The sequence below is a fragment of the Heterodontus francisci genome, chromosome 32 (assembly GCF_036365525.1).
Source record: "Heterodontus francisci isolate sHetFra1 chromosome 32, sHetFra1.hap1, whole genome shotgun sequence".
Lineage (NCBI taxonomy): Eukaryota > Metazoa > Chordata > Chondrichthyes > Heterodontiformes > Heterodontidae > Heterodontus > Heterodontus francisci.
Window position 1 is genome coordinate 59,521,300 of NC_090402.1, and position 20,905 is coordinate 59,542,204.

Here is a 20,905-nt window from a genome sequence, read left to right on the forward strand (position 1 = left end):
CATGTTGGCCTTTATTGTAAGGGGATTGGAGTACAGGAATAAAGAAGTCTTACTAAAATTGTGCAGAGCTTCAGTGAGACCGCGCCTGGAATACTGTGTGCAGTTTTGTCTCCACATTTAAGAAAGGATATAGTTGCACTGGAGGCGATGCAGTGAAGATTTACTAAGTTTCTTACCTGGGATGGGTGGGGGGGTTGTCCTATGATGAGAGGCTGAGTAAATTGGACCGATGCTCTCTGGAGTTTGGAAGAATGAGGTGATCTAATTGAGACATACAAAATTCTCAAAGAGCTTGAGAGGGTAGAAGCTGAGATTTTTCTGCTGGTTGGGGAATCTAGAACACGCGGACACAGTCTCAGGATAAGGGGTCAATCATTCAGGACTGAGATGAGGAGAAATTACTCAAAGGGTTGTGAATCTTTGGAATTCTCTACCCCAGAGGGTTATGGATGCTCCAATGTTGAATATATTTAAGGCCGGAATAGAGAGAGTTTTAATCTCGCAAGGAATTGAGGGATAAGTGGAATTGAAGCCCAATATTAGTCATGGTCGTATTGAATGGTGGAGCAGGCTCGATGGGCCATATGGTCTACTTCTGCTTCTATTTCTGTGTTCTTGTGTTTTTATGTTCATACCCTACCCTCCAGATGCAAACAATAGACAGTGGAATATTGAGATTCCTTCAGTAAATAGTTAAACGTGATATATAATAACAGATCGGAGGTCACACTCGCTATCTCCCACATGAATGTAGCGATACTCCGAGCCCTTGGGGCTGATGGGACTATACCATACCTGAGCCAACATGGGAAAGGAAATGTAAACTGAGAACAGATTACAACACTGAATTATGTGGTGATGTGTGTTCCTAATACATTCTTAAGTTCACACAGTGAATAAGGATCTCAAAGCAGGTCATTTTATCTGGGAGGGGAGGTCATGTGTCACTTGGACAAGAGCAAACAACAGAATATAAGGTACAATTCATGTTGGGTTTGACGATTTTCTTCATTTAGCTAATTTAACAAATAGACGCAGTGGATATTTCACCCCATTCTTTAACTCCTGTCTGAATTTAGTCTGGGTCCCTGCATAAATAAACGGGTTGATGCAGCAACTCAAAAGCTGAAGCATATATCCATTTTCCTCCAGAATAAATGTTGATTCACTGACATCAGAACCTGAGAAGTAAGAAACTTTCGCTATTTGGACATAGAGGAAAGTTACAAGTAGTAGCAAATATAAAAAGATGAAACTGCCTGAGACACCGAAGAGTAAAACAATGGACTTTCTCCGTTTCTCCATCTCTGGGTCACTCTGAGTCTCTCCGTTGTTGTGGGCCCGGAGTCTCCTGCGTGCTCTGCTGGCCACTAGAATGTGTCTGACAGTCAGAGCATTGAGCAGTAAAATCAGAATGAATGGGAGACAAGGGGTTAAAATGTGATGGATCCAGTCATATGCAATCCATACAGGTGACATGTAAAATATTAATTTTATGCTGCAGAACCAAGGTATGTTATTAATTATGTACAAAGGTTCATATATAAAATACAAGAAGGTATTTTTTAGACAGCTCAGTGTGCAGACCATTCCAATAACCTGTGCCGATGTCTTCTGAGTGCAATATTTTATTTTCAGCTTCTGGCAACAAATGGCCATAAATCGATCAAAGGTGAAAGCGACTGTTAACCAGGCAGAACTATCTATGGCTGCATAGATTAGGGCAATACGGAGACTGCATATCGGTGTGATGGACATGAAACTGAGTGGAAAATAAATACCAGCAATCCGGTGTAATATCACTGCGGTGATAATGACCAGGAGATCCGTCACTGCCATAGACACCAGGTAGTAAGTGATACATCTGGAGAGACCACATCTTCCTCGGGATAGGATCACAATCACTGCCAGGTTAACTGCAACAGAGAGAGAGACTTAGATAGTGTATGTGTGTCAGCAAGGGAGTACAGGAAAGTTATTGGTCTGACTCCCAACAAAATCATCCATTTTATAGGATTCTGTGGGAAATTTATACCTTGAAGACATGATCTAGAGTTGGAAGTGTAAACTATCCCTTATGCTACGGGAACTTGTTTTGGTGTTAAAATAATCATCTAGATTAAAAATGATAAGACAGTGACATCAGAATGTGAAATAATACAAGGAAACCTAACAGAGAAGAAGAAGGCATCAAAAACCCGAGACCAACAGATGAAAATCAAATAAACAAGAAAAATAACATATCAGCAAAGAATTATATAAAATATCGAAGAGTGCAAATAACACGTCAACTAACAATAACTTGTGGAAACTAACAAATAGGATTATATCCTGCCTGAAAACATAAAACTCACTTATTCAATGAATTATAGTAAAATTATTCACTGTTGGAAAATTTGTTCAAAAAGATCCTCAAACAGAGAAATACGAATCGATAATTTTCAATTTCTGACTTTGCAGAAGGGTTTTTGGCAATGACACAGGGACATTTCTGAGCTCTTGCCTTGAGATCTTTGACACTGAGGATCTTCAGTGTCAGTCTGAATCACCAGACATGATATCCCATTCAAGGAAAGGTCCCTCCGAAAAGACAACACTTCCTCAGCTTAATCCAATAATGAATGTTGAAATTATAACTTTGTGCCTCAGATGCGAGAGATGCCACCAGTTATGTGGCCTCACACAATCTGGCAATAAGATTGAAGGAGGGAAAAGTCTGGGACATTGCCAGATGCTCGGAGCAGAAGGACAATCCAGACTCAGCAGTGGTCACTGCAAAATGGTCAGCAGCAGCTAAAGCAGAAGCGGAGAGCCAGGCTGAAGCAATGAGATTTAGAGACTGAGAGTAGAACCACTGTGCTCTGAGAGTTTGTGACAGAAATAGATCACTCCTAAACAGTCACTTTTAAATCGCTCATATTTCAGGCAACAACTCGATCCCAATAATATCCTTTCAATTAATGCATTCATAAAATGCAGTCGGCCATTAGTCATTGGTTCAATATCCTCAATCAATGAATATTTTGTGGGAATTACTCTGTCACTGCCAATGCCAATAACACAATGGATCTGCATCACACTGTAATAACAGTCAGATAATTCACTTGCAATGTCAATAACAGAATAGAACTACATTTATACTGTGGTAACAGTATGTTAATTCACCCACAGTAACAATGTCAGTAACACAGTAGAACTACATTGAGACTGTGATAACATTGTGATAATCTATCCACTGTAACAGTGTCAATAACAGAATAGAACTACATTTATATCATGATACCAGTGTGATATTTCATGCACAGTGACAGTTTTAAGAGCAAAATAGAATGTGGGTTTCCTCTGGGTGCTCCCGTTTCCTCCCACAGCCAAATGACTTGCAGGTTGATAGGTAAATTTGCCATTATAAATTGCCCCTAGTATAGGTAGGTGGTAGGGGAATATAGGGACAGGTGAGGATGTGGTAGGAACATGGGATTAGAGTAGGATTAGTATAAATGGGTGGTTAATGGTCGGTACAGACTCGGTGGGCCGAAGGGCCTGTTTCAGTGCTGTGTCTCTAAATCTAAATCTAAATCTAAAAAACTACGTTTACATCGTGAGATTGTAGCAGTAAATGAGAGAATTTTTTAGTTTAATGGATGAAATGGTACTGGTTAAATAAAGATAGCATACTGTTAAAGGGGAGAAATTATATCGGTAACGGCAAGAAATTGTCAGTAAAGGGAAGAAGTTATGTTGTTAAAAGGAGAATTACTATTGATAAAGTGGATAAAAGCTACTGTAAAAGGAGAGAAATTATCAAAGTTAAGAGGGAGAAATTGACTTAAAGGGGCAAAATTACCCCATTCAAGCAAAAAGGATATCGGCAATGTCGAGAAGTACTATTGGTAAATGGAGGCAGTGATACAGCTAAACCATGATTACTTCAACAATAACTAACCAACAGCAATACTTTACCTGGAGCCCCAATAGCTGCAAGGATGGGGTAGTAAATGGCAAACACTAGACCTTTTGGTGATCCGTGCATTTCTATCAGAAACTCTGAGCGCGTTCTGCACTACACTGAAAGATTGTCATATTTATACCTGATGTCAGGTATAGGGAGATAATTAGATGGTTTGATCTTTTACATTAATTACACTAATTGATACAAACACATTAGTGCAGCTACTGCTGGGCTCGTGTTTATGTTTTGATGGAATGGAATGTTTTTCAAGGGATCTATCACAGCTCTGAAGTGAAATACCCAGAGACTACAGTATTATCCCAGTTACATTAAAAGATAATGAAAAGCTAAATAGGCAGTTGCAATGGTGAAAGTGAGCATTGTACATGAGAAATTATTAGGATAAAGCCTCTGTATGCTGAGTTAAGTAATTTCAGCACAAGGTACAACTGACCAGAGATATTCTGGTCCTAAATAAAAATGCAATCATTGTTCAATCTGTGTGGTCACTGGTCACATGCAACATGGTTCTAAATCTCTGAGACTGTACAATCACTTTAACACAACTGTCAACTTATTCAGAGTGGTGAGGTTACAATTGGTGTGCACAGGTCCAATTCTTCATGATTACTTTCACTGCAGACTTGTTCAGTCCTTGCTGATTGATTCAATGTGGACAGGTCCAATACAACACAGTTACATTCGATGTGAACCTGGGCGGTTTAGTGCCATTGCATTCAGTTTTCAGCATCTTTAAATTCAGTGTAAACATGTTCCAGATGGGCTCAGTTACATTTTGTGTGCACAGGTTCATATCAGAGTGGTTACATTCACCATGGAGAAAGACATTCCAGAAATGGTGCACACAGGCCGGGGCAGCCTGGTTAAATTCAGTGAGGACCAGTCCAGTAAATTATATTTATATCCAGTTGGGGCAGATCCAGATCTGGGCCAGGACAATTTTATTTGGTGTGGAATGGTGCAGTTCAGCACCATTAATTTCAGTGTTGACAGACCCAGGTCAGCAAGGTTAAAATCCAGGTCAGAGCTGTTACAGTTCTGGTGGACAGGACCAGTTCAGTAAATTTAAATTCAGCATTGACAAAGTCCATTTCAGTTCAGCATGGTAACATTGAGTGCGGACTCGTCCAGTTCAGCATGGTTACATTGAGTGTTGATAAGTCCAGCTCAAAGCGGTGACATTCAATCTGCACAGCTTACATAAAAGCAAAACACTGCAGATGCTGGAAATCTGAAATAAAAACAAGAAATGCTGGAAATACTCAGCAGGTCTGGCAGCATCTGTGGAGAGAGAAGCAGAGTTAACGTTTCAGGTCACTGACTCTTCATCAGAATCCATGATGAAGGGTCACTGACCTGAAACATTAACTCTGCTTCTCTCTCCACTGATGCTGCACAGCTTACATTCTGAATTGACAAGATCCCATTCAGCAAAGTTACTTTCAGTGTACGCAAGTCCAGCTGAACACGGCTACTGCCAGAGTGGGCTGGTCCATGTTAGCGAGGTTATATTTAAGCTGAAATGAAAACATTAAATACTGGAAATAGTCAGCAAGTCTGGCAGCATCTGTTGTCACTTCAGAGTTCCAACATCCACTGTTTCCTGCGCACGCATATTGTGAAAACATCTCATTCGTTGTCTTCCCACCTCCATCTGTGACTCGTCTGATGCCCTTCGCAACTTTGACAGTTTCCAGTTTCCTTGCCCTAACTTTCTCCTTTTCACCATGGACATCCAATCACTCTATCCTTCCATCCATTACCAGAACCTTCTGAGGGCTCTTCCTGTCTTTCTTGAACAAAGACATAACCAATTCCTATCCAGTCCCAACTCCTTCTACCTGCCAGAACTCGTTCACAAATTGAACCAATTCTCCTTTAACTCCACTCACTTCCTTCAACTTGACTGCAACAGGTTGCCTGTCTTCAGGCCCTCACCCTCACATCTATTTCCAGTATATTGATGACAGTATCAGCCTGTTCTCACCCTGGACTGTAAAATGCCATTAACTTTGCTTCCAATTTCCAAAGCCTTTAGAAGGCCCATCTCTGATATTTCCCTTTCCTTTCTCAACTTTGCTGTGTCCAATTCTGGGAATAGGCTATTGAGCAATATTCAGGGGAAACCCAATAACTCCCACAACTATCTTTCTTTCTTACACTTTCTTACACCCCACTTCCTGCAAAGCCTCAATTCCATTCTTCTAGTTTCTCCATCTCTGTAGTATCTGTTCAGATGATGCAATCTTCCTACTAGCACTTTCAATATGTCTTCCTTTTCCCTCAGCCAGAATGTCCATGCCACCATGGTTGACAGAGTCAGTACAGTGTCCATCTAATTTCTCACACTTCTCCTTTCACAACTTCCCCTATCCCAGAACCATGATAGGGTCCCTTTTGATCTCACCTACCACCCCACCAGCCTCGACATTAATGGACGAACCTCTGCATTTTCCACTACATCCAGCGTGATGCCACCACCAACACACCTTTCCTTGCCCTCCCCTTTCCGCATTTAGAAGGGACTGTTTCCTCCACAATGCCCTGGTCTACACCTCAATCACCCCAAAACCACTTCCCTTTCCTATTGGTATCTACTCATGCACGTGGTGGAAATGAAACACCTACCATTTTACCTCTGTCCTTCTCACAGTCCAAGGCTCCAAATACTCCTTCCAGGTGAAACAGAGATTTACTTGTACTTCTTTCCATTTACTATGCCGTATTCACTGCTCAAGATACAGTCTCCTCTGCACTGGGGGAGAGAAAATGCAGATTGGGTGAGTGCTTTGCGGAGCACCTTGTTACAACCAGGTGAGGAAGGAGTCTTAGGCTCCCCTTTTGCCCCTTCTCTGGTTTGACTGCAACAGGGTTTATTCCATAAACACAGTGATTTAGCTTACCCCCTCAGTGAGCACTTGCTCACTGTTCCTCCAATTATAACTGTAAATGAACCAATCAGACAGGTTTTCTTGAGTTTAAACAAGACAGATGTAAGTTTATTAACCTTTATTAAACTGGTTGATATTACGAAAATACGCGACACATCCATGCTCACATTCATATGAGAGGCACACACACACGCAAAATACATACAGAGGGGAAAAAAGAGTTGGGAGGTTGAAGTAAAGTCCTTAATAAATGGAATTCAAATACTGAGCTTCAATGTCCTTTGTTGAAGTTAAAGTCTTGAAGTCCTTGCTGGGGACACGTGCACAACTCCAGCTTGCTTCTCTGGTTCCGGAAGGCTGAAGAGAGGCTTTATCCATCTTCTTGCTTGTTGTCTGTAAGGTTCTGTCGTCTTGAGGCTTAGGAGCTGCCAATGAAGCTTCCCTGGGACTTTGCTGGAGAGAGAGACAGAGAGAGAGGTGCTTTCTTCCTGGAGTTCAGTTACAGTCTCTTCCTTTCTGAGGTACAATTCACAAAACTCAGTGTTACACCAGCAGGTACGTCATGTGACCACCTCTGTTTGAAAGCAGAAGTTTCTGGAAATGAGATAAGAGGTCCTCTAAAACTGATCAAAGAAAGGCTTTTCGAACAGAGCGAGAGAGATACGAACCCTCTGAGCTCGATTATGTATCTGTGTTCCAGGAATGACTCATGTGAGCCTGAAAAGTGGTTCAGGAACACCTGAATGTTTCCCAAAAACCTATGATGAAAGTGGCAGACAAGCATGCCAAAACCTGAGCATTTCAACCAGGGGATGAGGTGTTGGTATCACTGCCTTTACAGGGTCAACCGCTGAAAGCTCGGTTCAGTGGTCCATATAAAATGGTCAAGAGAAATGGTGAAGTAAATCATCTGATTGATGGCTCAGATCGCTGGAAAAAGAATGGGCTGTGTCATATCAAAATGTTGAAACAAGATCGTCACTGGGAGGAGGATAAACAAGCAGAGGTATGTCAGGTAGTGAGGACAGAGAGGATGAAAGGGTTAGTGAGGATGAGACAGAAGGAGACCTAGACAATTCTCAAACTGAACCTCCTGCTATCTCGTTAGTTACTGCTGAATTGCGTGGCAGATTGGACACTATGTTTTCATATTTAAATACAGAACAATGAGAAGACCTAACAAGGCTACTCAGAGCATTTAAAGGAGTCTGTAGGGATAAACCAGGATGTACAAACTTAACTAGACATGATGTAGGAGATGTGGATGTAGGAGAATCCTTTCCTCAAAAACAGCATCCTTAACCCTCAAATCCAGAAAAAAAGGCCCAGGTAAAAGCAGAAATCCAATACATGTTGGAAAACCACCTCATTGAACCTAGTCAAAACCGCTGGAGTTCTCCAGTCGTGTTATTGCCTAGACCTGATGGTTCAAATAGATTCTGTGTAGACTGCAGAAAGGTTTTATACAGTAACAAAGACAGACTCCTATCCAATTCCTTGCTTGGAAGACTGAGTGGGCAGTGCCACATTTCTTACAAAAATAGATTTGTTCAAGAGATACTGGCAGGTTCCTTTAACAGTCCGAGCTAAAGAAATATCGGCCTTTGTCACACCACACAGTATTTTCCAATGCCAAGTGATGCTATCTGGGCAAAAAAAATGCCCAGACACTTTTCAGAGTTTACTGAATCAAGTGGTAGCCAGTGTTCCTAACTGTGTGGTTTACCTTGATGATGTGCTGGTATACTGTGACACTTGGAAGGACCAATTGGAGCAACTGGACACTCTGTTTAGACAATTACAGCTGGCTGATTTGGTGGTAAACCTCGTCAGAAGTGAATTTGCAAAAGCGAGGGTAACCTACCTCGGGCATATAGTAGGGCAAGGACAAGTGTTGCTAAGAACAGCAAAAGTACAAGCATTAGTGGAGTTCCCTACCCGAAGACTAAAAGAGAAATCATGAGGCTTTGGGGGATGTGCGATTTATACTGCAAATTTGTACAAAGTTTAGTACTATAGCTGCTCCACTGACAGATTTGCGATAAATAAGGAAGTCAAAGTAGTGTGGTCAATCTGTGTGTTAATGCTTTGCTTTGTTACTAGATCAGTCTTGATTGATAATAAATGGATAATTTTGTTGTTTATTAAAGAAACCTGATTGGTTTATTTATTTCTGGGATAAAGATTAGTGTACATGATTGACGGCATCGGTAACTGGGTAAAAATTTAAATATACATTGTGACCTGTGGAGAAGTGAAACTGGAAAAGACAGTATATTACTCAAGCCTTGGTCATAACATGTACAAAATTGGAAGGAGAGGGTGACTGTGGATACTAGACAGTGGGAACAACTCATAGAAACATCGAAAATAGGAGCAGGAGTCGGCCATTCTGCTCTTCAAACCTGCTCTGCCATTCATTCTGATCATGGCTGATCATCCAACTCAGTAACCTGTTCCGACCTTCGCCCCATATCCTTTGATTCCTTTGAACCAAAGAGCTATATCTAACTCCTTCTTGAAAACATGCAATGTTTTGGCCTCAACTGCTTTCTGTGGTCGTGAATTCCATAGGCTCACCACTCTCTGGGTGAAGGAATTTCTCCTCATCTCAATCCTGAAAGGTTTACCCCGGATCCTTAGACTATGACCCCTGGTTCTGGACTCCCCCACCATCGGGAACATCCTTTCTGCATTTACTCTGTCAAGCCCTGTTAGAATTTTATAGGCTTCTATGAGATCCCCCCTCACTCTTCTGAACTCCAGCGAATATAATCCTAACCGACTCGATCTCTCCTCGTACGTCAGTCCCGCCATCCCAGGAATCAGTCTGGTAAACCTTCGCTGCACTCCCTCTATAGCAAGAATATCCTTCCTCAGATCAGGAGACCAAAACTGCACACAATATTCCAGGTGTGGCCTCACCAAGGCCCTGTATAATTGCAGCAAGACATCCCTGCTCCTGTATTCGAATCCTCTCGCTATGAAGGCCAACGTACCATTTGCCTTTTTTACCGCCTGTTGGACCTGCATGCTTACCTTCAGCGACTGGTGTACGAGAACACCCAGGTCTCCCTGCATATTCCCCTCTCTCAGTTTATAGCTGTTCAGATAATAATCTGCCTTCCTGTTTTTGCTACCAAAGTGGATAACCTCATATTTATCCACGTTATACTGCATCTGCCATGCATTTACCCACTCACTCAACTTGTCCAAATCACCCTGAAGCCTCTCTGCATCCTCCTCACAACTCACCCTCCCACCCAGTATTGTATTGTCTGCAAATTTAGAGAGATTACATTTAGTTCCCTCATCTAAATCATTCATATATATTGTGAATAGCTGGGATCCTAACACCGATCCCTGCCGTACCCCACTAGTCACTGCCTGCCATTTGGAAAAAGACCCATTTATCCCTACTCTTTGTTTTCTGTCTGCCAATCGATTTTCTATCCATCGCAATACACTACCCCCAATCCCATGCGCTTTAATTTTACATGCGAATCTCTTATGTGGGACTTTCTCGAAAGCCTTCTGAAAGTCTAAATAAACCACATCCACTGGCTGTCCCTCGTCAACTCTACTAGTTACATCCTCGAAGAATTCTATTAGATTTGCCAAGCATGGTTTCCCTTTCGTAAATCCATGCTGGCTCTGTCCGATTCTACCACTGTTCTCCAAGTGCTCTGCTATAAAATCTTTGATAATGGACTCTAGAATTATCTCCACTACCGACGTCAGGCTGACTGGTCTATAATTCCCTGCTTTCTCTCGACCTCCCTTTTTAAATAGAGGGGTTACATTAGCTACCCTCCAATCTGTAGTAACTGTTTCAGAGTCTATAGAATCTTGGAAGATGACCACCAATGCATCCACTATTTCTAGGGCCACTTCCTTAAGTACTCTGGGATGTAGATTACCAGGCCCTGGGGATTTATCGGCCTTCAATCCCATCAATTTCCCCAATACCATTTCTCTACGAATACTGATTTCCTTCAGTTTCTCCCTCTCACTAAACCCTGTGTTCCCCAACATTTCTGGTAGATAATTGTGTCCTCCTTTGTGAAGACAGAACCAAAGTATGCATTTAGTTGGTCAGCCATTTCTTTATTCCCCATAATAAATTCCCCTGTTTCTGACTGTAAGGGACCGACATTTGTCTTCACCAATCTTTTTCTCTTCACATACCGATAGAAATTTTTACAGTCAGTTTTTATGTTCCCTGAAAGCTTACTCTCGTACTCTATTTTCCCCTTCTTAATCAATCCCTTGGTCCTCCTTTTCTGAATTCTAAACTGCTCCCAATCCTCAGGTCTGTTGTTTTTTCTAGCGAATTTATATGCCTCTTCCTTGGATCTACTGCTATCTCTAATTTCCCTTGTCAGCCATGGTTTGGCTACCTTTCCCGTTTTACTTTTGCGCCAGACAGGGATAAACAATTGTTGCAGTTCATCCATGTGCTTTTTAAATGTTTGCCATTGCCTATCCACCATCATCCCTTCAAGTAACATTTCCCAATCCTTCATAGCCAACTCGCACCTCATACCTTTGTAGTTTCCTTTACTAAGATTCAAGACCCTTGTCTCAGAATCAACTCTTTGCACACGAACATATTCAGTATCTGGAGAAGCAGGAAGATTAAATTTTGGTGCCTATTTATCCTGTTATTGGCAAAACCCATCAATTCTCAAAGTCCTGCATCTTTCATACCACTTTCTGCTTTGTAGGTAAGGCTGGACCTTTAGCGTGTGAAGCAATTGATAATCACTACATTTAAGAAACTTTGGGACCTGAGCAACCATAGAACTTACCTAGAATGTTAAATACTGAATTAAGTAAAAGAAGATTGAAAGAGGTGCAGGAGCTTCTGCAGTGTTGATGAACAGTATACGGTTAATGAAATGTATCTCTGACCCAAGGAAACCAAGAATTCTACATGTATACAATGTCCTGGATAGACCACACCGAGAGTACTGTGTATAGTTCAGGGCACAGCACTTCAGAAAGGTTATACATTGGCCTTGGAAACAGGGCAGTTTGTTTGCAGGAATGTCTGCAGGTTTTGAATGGTTAGATTATGAGGCCATGTCCCCTCTTGCAGCAAGACAACTGTTGGTTTCCACCTGGTGCCTCAGCTTGTTCTGAATTTCAATGTTCAGAAGGCAATCGACCAACAAAAGCCCAAGGGTGCAATGCATTCCTCTCAATCATCAATAACATCATTCCCATTTTCTGCTTCTTAGATTCCTTCAAAACCTCCTGCCAAATATTTCAATCCATTTGACTCAGTATTTGTTCTCGGATGCAATGTTTAATATTAATATTTTAATACTTTTTCATCATGAAATGAGTTTCTCTCCAGTATCAGCAAGTATTGAATTGCAAACCTGATGCAGAAACAAAGGAAAACATGTCAGTAGGTAACACAAATCCCTTTGTGATTATTTTCAGATGCACACAGTCAGCTTTTTAAAAAAATGAATAAAATGGAACTCCCTTCCTAACAGCACTGTGGGTGTACCTACCTCACATGGACTGCAGTGGTTCAAGAAGGCAGCTCACCACCACCTCTCAAGGACAATTATGGATGGGAAATAAATGCTGGCCTAGCCAGCGACGCCCACAACCTTGAATGAATAAAAAAAAATTGCACAGCAAAAATATTTGGAAAGTCGGTGTTAATTGCATTTGAGCCTTTCTTTGAAGCATTTTTGTTGATTTATGAAGCATACTGTGACAGAGGCGGAAACCTCATTGGAGGGATTCAAACATGGAGCTCCGGGAAAGAAGGGATTGGGAGGCAACAACACATTCAAGGACATTGGATAGGAAAGCGAGGTTGGAGATAGGGTGGTAGTTTGCAAGAACAGTGGGGATCAAGGGTTTTTTTTGGAGGAGAGTAGTGATGATGGCAGATTTAAAGGATGGAGTGACCACACGTGTTGAGAGAGAACTGTGAACAAGATCAGTTCACCTGGGAACCAGGAGGGAAGTTGCATGGTCAGGATTTTAGTAGGAATAGGGTCCAGGGAGCAGAAGGTAGGTCTCATTGACAAATTGAGCTCAAAATAGGGCATATAGGATCATAGAATCGTAGAATTGTTACAGCATAGAATGAGGACATTCGGCCCCTTGTGTCTGTGCCATCTCTCTGTAAGAGGTACTCAGCTAATCCCACTCCCTGGCCTTTTTCCCGTAGCCCTACAATTTTTCTCCAGATAATTATCCAATTCCCTTTTTAAAGCCAGGATTGAATCTGCCTCCACACACTCTCATGCAATGCATTCCAGATCCTAAACACTCACTGGATTAAAATGTTTTTCCTCAAGTCACCTCTGCTTCTCTTGCCAATCAACTTAAATCACTGTCCTCTGGTTCTTGATCCTTCCATCAATTGGAACAGATTCTTCCAATCTATTCTGTCCAGGACCCTTATTATTTTGGACACCTCTATCAAATCTGCTCTCAACCACTTCTTCTCTGAAGAGAGCAGACCCAGTTTCGCCAATCTATCCACATAACTGAAGTCTCTCGTGCCCTGAGCCATTCCAGTAGATCTTTTCTGCACTCTCTTCAATGTCTTCACATCCTTTCGAAAGTTTGGCTGCCAGTTTCTGTTCATACTCTCTGTTTGCTTCACTTATTTCTTTTTACACTCTGCTCTGAACTTTCTATATTCAGCCTGTTTCTCAATTGTGTTATCCACCTGACATCTGACATATGCATCCTTTTTCTGCTTCCTATTACTCTCTATCTCTTTCGTCATCCAGAGGAGTCTTTCATTGTTTGTTCTATCTTTTCCTCTTGTGGGAATGCATTTCAACTGTACCCGAACAAGCTCCTCTTTAAAGGCAGCCCAGTGTTCCATTGCAGTTTTGCTTGCTAGTCTTTGATTCCAATTTACCCGGGCCGGATCTATTCTCACTGCATTGAAGTTGGCCCTCCCCCAATTAAATATTTTTACTCTAGATTGCTCCTTGTCCTTTTCCATTATCAACCTAAATCTTATGATACAATGATTACTGTCCCCTAATTGTTCCCTGACTGACAGTTGATACACTTGACCCACCTCATTCCCCAGAACCAGATCCAGCAATGCCTCCTTCCTTATTGGATTGGAAACGTACCGATGTAGAAAATTCTCCTGAATTCTTGTCGCTCCCTCATTTTACACTATTACTAGGCCAGTCTATATTTGGTTACGTAAAGCCTCCATTTTAACTACTCTATAATTCTTCCACCTCTCTGTAATTTCCTTGTAAATGTGTTCATTTATATCTTCCCAATAATTGATGGCCTAAAGGATACATCCAGCAATGTAATGATATCTATTGTTTCTTAGCTCTAACCAAATAGATTCTGACCTTGACCTCTCTCGGACATCATCTGTCTCCAGGACTGTGATGATGATGGCAGATTCTTCAGAGGCTAATGTCATGGGTTGGCTTATCTCTGTGGTACTTTGCATGATTTTTGGTGACTAAACAGGTGAACTCTTGATCTGCAAGTCTTGAGCTGTTAGGGTACAAGAACTCTTATTTCAGAGGGAAGACTCTTTCAGTTTTTTGCCCCTTTCTTCAGCAGCCTCACGTCTGTTTGCTTTAAACTTGCAGGCTGTTTTCCTGCTTGTTGTGCGCCAGCTGTCTCTGTCGACAGCCTCTTGCTCCCACACTCACTGGTCAATGTCAGCCAGAGAGAGCTTTCTTTTCAGCTGGTCTTTGAAGAGTTTGTGAGGTGCACCTCAATCTCGCTTACCAGAGCATAGTTCACCATAAAGCACTACTTTTGGTATTCTGGAATCCTCCATGTGTGACACATGACTTGCTCAGTGCAATTGGCATTGTAAGAGAATGCATTCAATGCTGGGCAGATTGGCTCTGTTGAGGACTTCATTGTTTGTGATGTAGTCCTGCTATTTCATGTTCATGATGGATTGAAGACAGCCTTGATGGAAGGGCTCCAGTGGTCACATTTGTTTTCTGTACAGAACCCATGATTCTGACTCATACAAGAGGCTGGTGATGGCAACCACTCTGAATATTTGAATTCTGGTGAAAATGTATAGTGAATGGTTTCACCAGGAAAGTTTTGAGACGTGGCAAAAGGAGCTGTTGGCCTTGGACAGTTGATTGTCTTTGTCTTTGTTGACAGTGGCATCATTTGTGATAATGCTCCCTAGATAGGTAAACTGTTTCACTGCATTGAGGTTGCTGCTGTCAATGCTAATCTGGTGTGGATTGTAATTTTTTCGGGGCTATGGTTGGTCGAGCATTTCTGCTTACTTTCGGCTCATCGTAAGGCCAAAGGCATTTGTTGCCTCACAGAAGCAGTTTATGATGAGCTGTATTGCCTCTTCAATTTGTGACAGAAGGGTGCCATTGTCAGCAAAGAGAAGCTCCACGATAAGCTCCCTCTGTGATTCTGGTGTGTGCCAGTGGTTGGCGCAGGTTGAATAAACTGCCGTCTGTTCAGAAGCGGATGTATTTATCCTCTGCCAAACCTGCCTTTTCCTCTTGAAACATCATACTGAAGAAAATGGAGAAAGGGGTCAATGCCAGAACACATCCTTGCTTAACACCATTGGAGATAGAGAAGCTGTCTGAGAGGGCTCCATTCTGCTTCACCTGACCTTCCTTGCCTTCGTGCAGTTGATTGAGAATGATAAGCAACCTTGGAGGGCACCCCAATCGAGAGAGCACCTTCCAAAATCCATCACAGCTCCTTGTATCAAATGCCTTGGTGAGATCCACAAAAGTAGCGTCCAGGCCCATGTTTTGTTCTCTACAGTTCTGGAACTGTCTCAGCACAAAAACCATGTCTATAGTTCGCCTATTGAATCGGAATCCGCACTGATTTCAGGGAAGCTTTCTTCAGCTATTGTCAGAACAAGTCTATTGAGAAACATTCTGGACAAGATTTTGCCTGCAATGGACAGTAAGGTGATGCCTCTGTAATTGAACAGTCAGACTTCTCTCCATTGATTTTTCTGCAGGGAGACAATCACTGCATCTTAAAGGTCCTGAGGCACTGTCCCTTTCTCCCAACATACTGTACACAGATCTGTAAACCTATCAAGCATCACAACTCGTCCCTGTGTATAGACCTCAGCTGGAATCCCATCTATTCAGGGAGCTTTGTGTGATTTTAATTGTGCCTTACGAATCTTAATCTCTGTATGGGTTGATGGTTCATCCAGCTCAGACTTCACTTCCCTCTGGGAGATATTTGTGATGAGTGACTCCTGCATCATCCACTGGTCACCAGATAGGTGCAAGATGGACACTTTATCTATGAGCAGAGTTGTGCCATCCAAAGATTTTAGTGGTGCCTGCAGCTGCTGGGAAGGTCCATATAAAGATCTCAATGCTTCGTAGAAGGATTTCTAATGTGTAGTTTAGTTTAGTTTAGAGATACAGCACTGAAACAGCCCCTTTGGCCCACCGAGTCTGTGCCGACCATCAGCTACCCATTTATACTCATCCTACACTAATCCCTGGGGACATGGGTTTGAATCCCACCACAGCAGATGGTGAACTTTGAGTTCAATTAATTTCATATCCCCCAGATTGTTCGGACATTCCAGCTAATTTTATGAGGTTTTGTGTCTTTTTATTTTAGTTTTAGTTACTTCTTTCTTTTGTAAAGCTGGTAACCAACCAGTGAATTGAGTCCAGCAATGTTTGGGCCCGTCCCCATTCGAAGTAGACAGTTCTATCCCCAGTGAAGGCTGGTTGGTCACTCATGGTGCTGCCGGATGATGTTGTTGTCTCAGATCAACAGTCAAACAAGCCACATACATGCAGATTGAAGCTGCAGCCAACAGTACCAGTTTGCACTTGCTGTTTTTGCCTCTCTCCCATCGCTGTAGGAATTTACTTCCCACCAACACTAAGTCTGTTTAAAGTGGAGATCAGCTCACACAGACTAATCCCATTCTTTATGCTAAGTGTTTCTCCACAGTGTCTCAGCAGGCTGAGATGGCTGCAGCAACTACAAAGCTCTAGTTGCTATATTGGCCTTTGGCTCAGGAGCTGCCCTCAATGCAGACAGGTTATTTGCCCATAGCTGGGTTTCCAGCCTCAGTTTCCTTATGCTTGGGCATTCCCCAGGGCTGGGAAAACACGGCCCCTCTCTGGCGACACAGACCACCCACAGGGGAGACCCTGCACTCCATTTCCAATCTTTGTTATTCCCCTGCTGTTATTGCCCGAATTAATTCGGTCACTCTCTCTCTATCACTGGTTGGTTCCCAGGACTCGGCCTTTGTCCTGGGCCCTCTGCTCAGCTCCCCACTACTCTATCCCCTTCCCACTCTCTGGTGAGCTATAAAATACACCAAGTAGTGTGAAAGCTCTTTTATTCTTTCTCAACTCCAGCTAACTAGATTTTTTTGTTAATAGGTCGAGGACATTCTCTCTTGCATTGTAACATTGTCTTCAATACAAACTGCTACCCTCCCTCTTATTTATTCAGTCATGGGATGTGGGCCTCGCTGACAATGCCATCCTTTATTGCCCATCCCTAATTGCCCTTGAGAAGATTGTGGTAAGCCACCTTCATGAAACCCTTGAGGTGTATGTTGCTGTGAGACAGGGAGTTTCAGATTTTCACCGAGTGACAATGAAGGAATTATGCGATATGTCCAAGTTGGAATGGTGTATGACCGGCAGTGTAACCTTCAGGTGGTGGTGTTCCACATGCCTGCTGCCTTTGTTCTTCTACACCAGAGCTGTCCAACATATGACCCATGGGCCAGAATCTGGCTCACCACAGATTTCCATTGGCCTGTGGATATAACCTGTATCCAGCTGTTCTTTCTCCTCTTTGCTGCATGGTTTCCTCTCTCAACCATTTTCTTTGTCCTTGAATCGTAATTTCAAACTTGGCTCCTCTTTAGCTCCAAGCACCAGCTACAGCGACTGCTCCGGGGTCAAACCCAGTGCTGCCGGAATATCAGGCACCTCGTGGGCAGCTGCAGGTTTGTCAGGACCCTGTTCCCACACAATGGGCTGGATTTTCTTCTCCCCCAGACATCAGGTTCCGTGGTTGGGGGTGGGGGTGGCCTGAAGATGCCTCTGGGAGAGGGCCGCCGTGCACCCTGATGTTGGGAAGACCCGGACCAATATTGTCGGTGGTGGTGAGGCCTCATGGCGGTCCTACCCACCCCTGCCGCTGGGTGCCGAGGCCTCTGAAAGTCAGAGGACTGTGGGTGGCCAGTCACATGCTGAGCCTCAGATTGATGATGACCCTCTGGTGTCGACACCACAGGCCGTGGTGGAGTTGCAGGGAGAGGTTAGGCAACATCTGGTGGAGATGCCACAGGCCATGCGCAGCCATGAGTGGATGATGGGGGAGTCCATCCAGACCATGACAGCTGCCATGTCCCAGACAATTGAGCACATGGCTTCCTCCATGGAGAGGCTGGTGACTCTCATGGAGAGTCACATCCCACCAGATGCATGCTGACCTGCAAACCCAAGCCACGTCCATGAGCTGGATGCAGCAGTGGCTAGGTGAGAGAGGGACTGGGGCTTGGACACTGTCTCTGCACCTGGTCCTTTGCAGGAGAACAGGGAGGTTCCCACGAGCCTTCAGAGGAGGAGAGCCAGCCGTCCATATGTGGGGTCTCTCTTCAGGGCAATTCCAATGTGGACACTGGCTCTCAGCCCCTCTGCCAGAGAGTCCAGCTCTAGTAGCCACAACATCTGAGGAGAGCCCTGCAGTGGTGCAGGACGCCCTCAGGCAGCCGGGGCCTCCAGGCCTCGTGCACCCAGAGGACAACCACCCAAGTCATCCAAAGCCAAAGGGCGCCCTGATCAGTAGCCTGCCTCCAGTCAAGCTGCTAGTGTACAGGTTGCACAACAAAAGAGCACTCACAAGCGGCTAAAAAAGACACAATGACCCATATGGATTATCACGGGTGCAATGTATATGTTCTGTTAACTTCAGCGTGCGAGCATGCCTCCTGCTCCTGTCTCTCATCTTCCTGTAAGGCCTCCCCCCTCTGTATTGCAAAGTTGTGCAGAGCACATCACACAGCGATGATGTGCAGTACCCTTTCTGGTGAGTACCGTAGCATCCCACCTGACATGTGTAGACAGCGGAAGCACATCTTCAACCTGCCGTTAGCCTGCTATATGGTAGCTCATTTTGAGCCCTGGCAGGCGTTTCTTCTCTCCTCTGCATCGCGAGCAGTCTTTCTCACTGGCGTCAGGAGCCATGTCTGCAAGGGGTCGCCCTTGTCCCCTCGAATCCACCCCAGGATCAGAGCTGGTGCAGTGAAGAGCAGTGGCACCTGGGACTGGCACAGGATGAATGAGTCATGGCAGCTGCCTGGAAAGCAGGCACACACTTGCATTAAGCATTTCCTGTGGTCACAGACTAGCTGCAGGTCGAGTGAGCAGAAGCCCTTTCCATTCAGGAATGCAGCTGATTGTCCGACTGGAGCCTTGATGGCCACATGCGTGCAGTTGGTGAACCCATGAACCAGTGGGACTCCCACGATGGCCCTAAATCAGACGGCCCTTTGGGACTGACTCTCAAGGTCTGTCCTGAAGCACACATATCCAGCGGCCCTCCTGTACAAGGCATTGCTGACTTCCCTGATACAGCTGTGCACCAGTGACTGTGAAATGCCACAGGCATAGGGTGTCCAGCAAACCCCATCGGCTGCAGCTCATCATTCAGCAGGGCACAGAAAGGTGTCACCACCTCGCTGGACATCCACAAATGCCTCTGTCACTGATTCTCCGACATCTGCAGGTATGTCATGAGGGGACTGTAGAGCCGCCGTCTTCGAAGGCATTGAAAGCACCTTAGTGGCTGCTGCTTCTCGATTCCATGAGCTTCCACGTGGGCTGTGCCTGCCTGTTGGTTGGGCCTCTGGAAGAAATGGCTCCTCACAGCACTTGTATTGAGAGAGACAGGATGGAGCAACCCCATCTGAATGCTGCAGGTGTACTCAGTGCCTTCAGTAGATCAATGGCACCTATCAGGGCAGACAGTGATGTACATTGGTGCTTCAGCTGTGTTCCATCACCACCTATATGGTACGGCATGACATCACCCAGACTCGCTTTGCATGAAGGCGGAGCAGCATGCACACGGTCATGTCACTGACGTTGAGAGGATGCAACCATCAGCCACATGACGTTCGCCCCAGAGCATTTTTGGCCCCTACCCCACACAGAAGGGGTCATGGAGTGCTATTGCTCCCCCCTCCCCGAAACAGTGTTCGCTGATTGCAGGGTCAACTCCCTTCACGCCCTCCCCCCACTGCCAAGTGCTAGTGTGCACAGAGTAACCCTCTTTATGGTAGAAGGGCACGGGGTCCCTCTCTTATTTCATGCAGAGTTATGTCCCGGTTGTCGGAGATCCCCACCCACCATCGCCTGCTCCGAGGACTGACACTTCATTGCTGCCAGCTTTTCCTGGACGTGAATGTGAAGGCACGTGAATGCTGCATGTCTGAATGAAGATTGAAACCTGCTGCCTGAATCACTGCCGCCTGCATATTCATGAATGGTAAGTGGCCATTTACATATTTTAATGCGGGTCCTGTCGCCGATCGGTACGGGGCTTGCCGGTGTCGGGGTCGGTGGAGGGCCTCCTCTGTTAATATTTTCATTCCCCCTCCCCGGCACCATTCCTGGCGTCGGACAGCCTTTAAAATCCAGCCCCATCGTTGCAGGGGATCATGGGCAGGGGTGAACTTTCAACTTTGTACAGTCTGGGGGTAGGGGGGGGGCGAAGGTCAGAAGTGTTTTATGACAAAGTTTGCCATTTAACGGTCGAAACTTAACTGCACCAGCTACATAAAGACTGTGGCTACAAGAGCAGGTCAGAGGCTCGGATTTCAGTGACAAGTAAATCACCTGCTATCTCCACAAACTATCCACACCGAATGCAACTTCACTAACTGGATCTCTGCACACTAAATGTGAACATGCTGAACTGGACCTGTCCACACAGAATATAACTGTGAAACTGAATGTTTCCTGGTGAAATGGGGCCCTCCACACTGAAAGTAACTGTTTCGTACCGA

The 20,905-nt window shown here is 44.2% G+C and overlaps 1 protein-coding gene across 1 annotated transcript; it reads right to left on the reverse strand.

Annotated features, from left to right (window-relative positions):
* Nucleotides 1–1,008: 1,008 nt before the first annotated feature.
* On the reverse strand, nucleotides 1,009–4,030 carry LOC137347498 (probable G-protein coupled receptor 139). The gene is made up of 2 exons (XM_068011943.1): nucleotides 3,961–4,030; nucleotides 1,009–1,916 (listed from the first exon to the last, which is right to left on the reverse strand). The coding sequence occupies exons 1-2, from the start codon at nucleotides 4,028–4,030 to the stop codon at nucleotides 1,009–1,011; spliced, it is 978 nt and encodes a 325-aa protein (XP_067868044.1).
* Nucleotides 4,031–20,905: the final 16,875 nt, after the last annotated feature.

What these genes read in the sequence shown, in the direction of transcription:
- LOC137347498 (XM_068011943.1), bottom strand. Translation starts at nt 4,030, where the DNA reads ATGCACGGATCACCAAAAGGTCTAGTGTTTGCCATTTACTACCCCATC. An exon ending in TGCAGCTATTGGGGCTCCAG is followed by an intron (nt 1,917 to 3,960) that starts GTAAAGTATTGC and finishes TCTCTGTTGCAG; the next exon opens with TTAACCTGGCAGTGATTGTG.